The sequence below is a fragment of the Pterocles gutturalis genome, unplaced genomic scaffold (assembly GCF_000699245.1).
Source record: "Pterocles gutturalis isolate BGI_N339 unplaced genomic scaffold, ASM69924v1 scaffold6664, whole genome shotgun sequence".
NCBI classification, from domain to species: Eukaryota; Metazoa; Chordata; class Aves; order Pterocliformes; family Pteroclidae; genus Pterocles; species Pterocles gutturalis.
Window position 1 is genome coordinate 112,032 of NW_010130498.1, and position 6,386 is coordinate 118,417.

At 40.6% G+C, this 6,386-nt stretch overlaps 1 protein-coding gene across 1 annotated transcript in view; it reads right to left on the reverse strand.

Moving 5' to 3' along the window:
* The window catches only part of CPS1 (carbamoyl-phosphate synthase 1, mitochondrial), an 87,587-nt gene that overhangs the window by 55,938 nt on the left and 25,263 nt on the right, over positions 1 to 6,386 (reverse strand). The window contains exons 13-16 of the mRNA XM_010080238.1: positions 5,662 to 5,757; positions 1,791 to 1,980; positions 1,062 to 1,219; positions 150 to 278 (exon numbers count right to left, since the gene is read on the reverse strand). Of these exons, the coding sequence (XP_010078540.1) occupies positions 150 to 278; positions 1,062 to 1,219; positions 1,791 to 1,980; positions 5,662 to 5,757 (573 nt within the window). The remainder of the gene's footprint in view (positions 1 to 149; positions 279 to 1,061; positions 1,220 to 1,790; positions 1,981 to 5,661; positions 5,758 to 6,386) is intronic.

A 6,386-nucleotide genomic window follows, 5' to 3' on the forward strand; every position in this document is an offset into this window, starting at 1 on the left:
AGAGGCCATTAGAATGAATCAGGATAACATTTAACAGATAAGATGAAAGGTAGGGTATGCATGATACCAGTGTCTGTGACTATTAGAAGATTATCTAAGAAAAGCAGACGTCCAGGCTCTATTCCCAGAGCTTGCAATTGCAGACGTACCTTCGTACCAAGGTCCAGTAAACTTTCCTTATCAGGACATATGCCTGACCCCAGACCACCAAGGGCATAAGCAGAACGTATCATGACTGGGTAGCTGATCTTTTCAGCTGCCTTCAGAGCATCTTCAATCTTAAAGGAGAGGAGAATACATTTCAGAGATATGATAACAATTAAGATTAATAAAGTCTTTAACTCTGGTTAAACTCTGGTTACATGGTTAACTGGAAAGCCCAGACTCTAAGCTGCCTGAAATAAAGATAAAAATGAAAAGAATAAAAGTCAGTTTTGTAACATTGCTTTGTTCTGCCAAATAGCAGAAGCCTGGAACACATACTCAAGGAGGAGACTTCTGTTCTTAGTTATGTGTGGACTTCCCTGCTGACTTTCCATGGACAATGTCCTTACCTGGTCTGTCTTCACAGACTTGAGCATGAAATAACCCCTCCAACAAACAGCCTGGTTTAAGAACTGTTTGGTTTTCTCTGAACTCAAACACACCATCACACTGAACCAATTCTTTATTTTCACACTCCCATCCTCAAGAAGGATTTCAGTCCTGCTGATTTTGAGGACCTGAAATCCTAAGTCTAAATGGCTCGTGTAAGATTTTGAAAAGAAAAAAAAAGAAGTAGCCACTGAAGCGTTACATATTTTGTGCTGCAGCACAGAAATCCCCTCAACCTAATTCACTTTTCTTGTCAATGGGTAAATTAGCTTAGGCTTTATAAGTGCTTAATTGCATTTTCACTCATTTTAAACCATGGTGAAACTGTGGAGTGCTGATGAAAAGCGTACAAACTACAGTATCACAGTTGTATTCAGCTTTCACTCAACAAAACCAAAATATTGTTTTTTAGTAACTGAAATGGGGAACAGCAATATTAATCACATCTTCAAAATTGTCTGATTTACCGATTCCACTGCAAAGCTAGGAGCACTCTTTTCATTTAGCTCAGTCAGTTTATTGGAAAAAAGCTTTCTATCCTCTGTAGCCATGATGGATTCAACTGATGTACCTAGGACCTTCACACCATACTCCTGCAGGACTCCTTGCTTGAAGAGTTCCACTCCTGGAGAGCAAACAAAGCCACAGTTTTGAGGACTGACGGCAGATAAAGAAGAAATGCATTCAGAAGATATCTGACTAGTTGATAACTTGTCTGGCCTCACTGACAGATAATTTTACTATTCTTTGTCAGTATCAGAACCCAGAACCATAACATGAAAGTTTCTGTCCTCAAATCTATGAAAACCAGACTCCTAGTAAAGTTACGGCTTGGCCATCATCTGCAACACAAAACAAAGCAGTGCGGTTGGATACTGTTGCAAAAAGCTAAACGAAGCTAACTTCCTTTTGATCTCTGCCTCCAGGTGGTCTGAACGTCCTCAATCCAACTATGAAAACTAAGAAGCTGCAAAGCAAGATGCATAAATTACTTTTAAATATAAAACTCAGCAATGAGTTGTTATGTTCATAGCTTAGCAATTACTCACTCCCCCATGGTCAGTAATTCTGCCTGTATTCCATAATAACCTGGGCACACGGGTCTCCCACATCTGCACCAATAAAGTCTGCTGAACACGTGGTAAAAACCATGAGTTTTCCTGCAAGCAGTGCCAAGGCACCTGTATCATACTCACCACAGTTGAGAGCAGTCTGGCCACCCATGCCCAGAATTAATCCATCGGGACGCTCCGCCTTGATGACCTCTGTGACAAAGTGTGGAGTGATGGGGAGGAAGTAGACAGCATCAGCCTGCTTTAAGCCAGTCTCGTTGGTCTGCACTGAAGCAATATTGGGATTCATGAGGACAGTTTTCACATTTTCTTCCTGAAAAATGAAAATCTGCATTAAAAGTAGGCCTATGTGGAACAAGAGCTAAGAGCAGCAGCAAGGAAAGACGGGGTTCAACAAGCAATTCACCACCAGCAGAATTCAGAAAGCCTGGTTCCTTATATACACTCCCATAAGGGATTTCTCATATTTGTACCAGGTTGAGCTAAAAACAGCTCTTTACATCTGACACACAGGCAGAAGCACAATCTTGAGGGAACAGAGATTCCCACCTGATTCAGAAATTTGGTTGAAATTGTTTTAACACAGTTAGGAGTTACATAGAAGAGACAGGAGCAAATTCCAGCATACCCATGTCTGTCTTCTGTTGCAAGTCAGACTAAAAGTGACAAAGCAAAAAAAATTTAATCAAAAACCAATCATGTCTTGCCAAGCAGTAGTTCTTTGATCGTAGGTATCCCAGTAGCTCTCAGATTTTTTGTATTGACTCTTAACAGTACAGTAATACATTTTCTGCTTTGACTTGCCGTAAAGATACTTTAATTTTCCTGGTGTTATCACTTTAAAAATCTTGTCCCATGACCTTTTTATTTGATATTGTACAAAGACAAACTTTGCCCCCATATGCAAGGCAAAGGTTAGCCAAAACTTCACCCTTTTTTTTTTTTCTGTCACAGATGAGAAATTAAGATAGAATGATAATAAAGTTTATCTGTTTCCTGCTATACCAATGGGAATTTTGCCACTCTTGGCTTCAGACACAAATTCACTACAGTTTGTTCAGTAATAGAAAAGTCTGAGTCAGAACTGGGCAGATCATCTCCTTCACTCTTGAAATATTAGTGTATAACCAGGAAGCCAACCACATTTTGCTAACAATGATGAGACCAGAATGTGGCCAAGCTTAAAAACCACGTCAACCACAAGCAAATAAAGAACAATGTGTTACTGCTTTGTTGAAAAGGTGGACTGGGAAGTGCAAAGGCTGTGGCCTTATTTTTATGGGAAATCATTCTAATCTCCATCAACTTCTTGTGAAGCAATAAACCTCTACAAAAAAACCAACTCTTTGCAAATAATGCTAATTATAGATGCAAAATACGTTTAAGAGAAAGATTTGCTAGATGGGAGTTGCGGAGGCTAAGAAACAACAATGACAACTCTCATTAAAAACAGGAACTGTGATGAGATTAAAAAAAAAGTGTAAAAAGAAACAAGAAGAAGGTTGGTAGACTAAGTCAGCCATTGCTTGAGCAAATGCTACAGAAGTGTTGCTGGGACCAGTATAGAAATTGTTATTTTTCCCCAGTTCACAATATGAAATGCCACAGTATTTCTCTGTGTTTGTTTAAAATTTGGGGTTGCTTGACCCATTGTTTTGGGGGAACAAACATATAGCTCACCCGGAGCAGTGTGACTGTCACCCAGAGCTCTGACTGCTCAGCTAAGGTATTGGATAACTTTTCTTCTCTTTGCTTTGATAACTTAAAATACTGCCTTAAAGACTGGCTGTAAATTTCTGCTGACCTTTTTGCCCCATGAAAAGTTGGATTTTTTTCACTGAAGTATACTTTCCTTGAAAATATGTAGAACATGGAAGGGAAAGAAGAGATAAAACCCTTAGGGAAAACATTTCAGATTTAGACAAATGACCCCAAACTGTGTAGTTTTCATGGCAATGCAGAGGGAAAAGGGTAGATCTCTGACCAAGACATTCTTCTTCAATAAATGCATTCCGAAATTCATAGCTATAATTCTGTTGTAATGAATGGGGGAGGGAGTATCTGTACATCTCAGTCCGTTCTTTCCTACTTATCTGGGACAAGGTGTTTTGAGGACCAGGCAGCAGTGATGAAGAAGATAATAAGAGAATTAATGTTCACTGTGCTAAGAGAGACACACTTTACTGCTATCACATCCTCTGGCCCAATTGTATGGGATGTCAGATTTTAATCCACTTGCTGTTTGCCTTTGCAACCCTTCAACTTCTGCCTTTTTAACTTTTTTATAAGCCCATAGCACTCTGCAATGGCCACCCATCCTGATTGGAGACCTTTGTTATAACTTAATTAAAACAGTTAATTAATAATCCTCCAAAAGGAATCCATTTGTCTTTTTGTGCAATATCCATCTGTACCCAGACCAGTTGGGAGAATCCCCACAGCAAGTAATTCAGGTTTTTCAGCTGACCACAAGCCAATCTCTGTTGTTCACAGATGCTTCCAGGCCTTGTTCTTCAGAGGATGTTCCTGCCTTTGGTGAATACTCTTGCAAATACAAATTCACTGACTGGGGAAATCCTCCCACAGGATTTTACTCTTTAAAAGAGGCACCCACTTAACTGTATAGGACAGAATACTAACAACAGCGCATTCTTATAATAAATCTGCATCTAACAGGCTAGAAGAAACAGCAGTACATAGAAGAATTAATCAGAACACCCAGCAATGAGAATCAATGTTGATTATTTATAACAAAAAAAAAAAAATGAAAGGAAGTCTAAGGAGAAAGAAATCTCTCTTGTCTCCTGTGAATTGTCCCTGTTCTCTCCTACCCATGCTCTGCAGCTTTCCCTTGACAGCCACTGACCAAGTGCCTTCTCTCTGGCATACAACTGTAAATAACTCTGCCAGAGGCAAGGTCAAGAAGCGTGAGCACTGCTGTAGAATGGCTGATTAGACTGCAGATCAGAGAAGCTGGCTGGTGGCCACGAGAAGGGAAAAGGCACTGTGGAGGTCAAGCTAGGGAGATTTATCTTTAAAAAAAACCCACTTTCTTTCACAAACCTGAGCTAAGTTTGAAGGACAGAAGAGAAAAAAAGAGAGATGCCTCCCTTCCAACTCAGGTCATTATCTGCACTCACCAGCTCTGGGATCCTCCACTCCTAACTTGTTCTTGTTCTCTTGATGACGTGGCCAGTTTGAACTAGTAGCCAGCAATAGCAATACAGGACACAAACAAAGCATACACAATACAAGATGTGTTGTAACACCAGGATCAACACAGAGTAGCCTCAGATAATATTTCAGATTACTGTAACTGATTTTTTCCTTCCTTGACTCCAGAGTCAGCATAGGAATAGAATGGCCCTGACGTCAGAACAGCCTCAAAGTCACTCACAATCATCACCTCATCTGAAGGCAGCTGCTACATCTGCTCTGAATCTGTCAGATCTCTACAAGCTCTCCTCCTTCACATGAGGTTAGACATGAACTAGGTGGCCCAGGTCACTGTTCCATTACCAGCAATAACCCCAGCACAGGAATACTGCTATCCTTCTTCTCCTAGCATGAGCTTTTCCACTAGCACCCTTTCTAGGTGCTTTGCACCTGCAGCATGAAATAGCCAGAGCAAACTAGACCCCAAAACCCACCATGTGAGTGGATCACACAGGATGCTTCAGGCAAATACGTACAAGCACTGTTTTAAATGCATGCATTTCTCAGGCACGTACAGAAGTACACATGCATTTTTGTTTGCTCCAGAATAATACAGCTCTCCAATCTTCAGAAAAGGAACATCAGAAACCAGGTAAGTGAGTGGTTAACTCACATCACTCAATCAAGAAGTTCACAAACAAAAAATAGCTACATTTCCCTACAGACACTTATTCTCACCACCTTCCCTGCCCCCATGATAGCACAGTTGGATGATCAGTTGGCTGTGAGAGGGGAAAGTAAATTAAATGAGGTCAGTATTTTCAGAGTATCCTCTCACCTTCATGGCTTTCACAGCTTGGGATCCAGAGTAATCAAATTCACCTGCCTGACCAATCGACAGACCCCCGGATCCTAGAATGAGAACTTTAGAGACCTAGAAGTGTCAAACAGCAAGAAAAAAAAAATCAGTCCTGTGGTAGTGGATGTTGAAATGAACAGAGACTGTGAAGCACTGAACAGTCTCAAATTACAAAATGTAAGTTCTAAACAGAGAAGAAAAGTCACCTCCAAAACCACTGCAGTTTTACTTCCAAGAATATTTCTATTGGACTTCTCCCATATATCTATCACTGGTTAGAGAAACTCATGACTTATGCTTAGGCATACAATAAATCCGTTAATTGTATCATGGGCTTACAACCAGGCCTCACTTTGGCTGCCCACAAAGTCCAGCTGCCTTCTTGGACAGCAAAACTGTATGAAATTCAGGTCATGCTAGGAATTTCTGACTTATTTGCTAAGCAACAGAGCACCAAGATTATGCTGCTGGCATAAAACCTCATGGCCAGATTATCCCAAGGCACCTCATATACTGCTATAAGAGTACCTTTCTTGAGAGAACCACAAGGAAAGATACATGAAACATCAGGTCTTAAAACTTTCTCAAAGAACAGGGAGTTCTTTGAGAGATGCCTGATTAATAATGTGAGACAGGCAGCTGACAGGCCTTTTGTAAGGGAAGCCTCCTTTAACTTCCATGGGCAGCTTTTCATGCCATTCTGT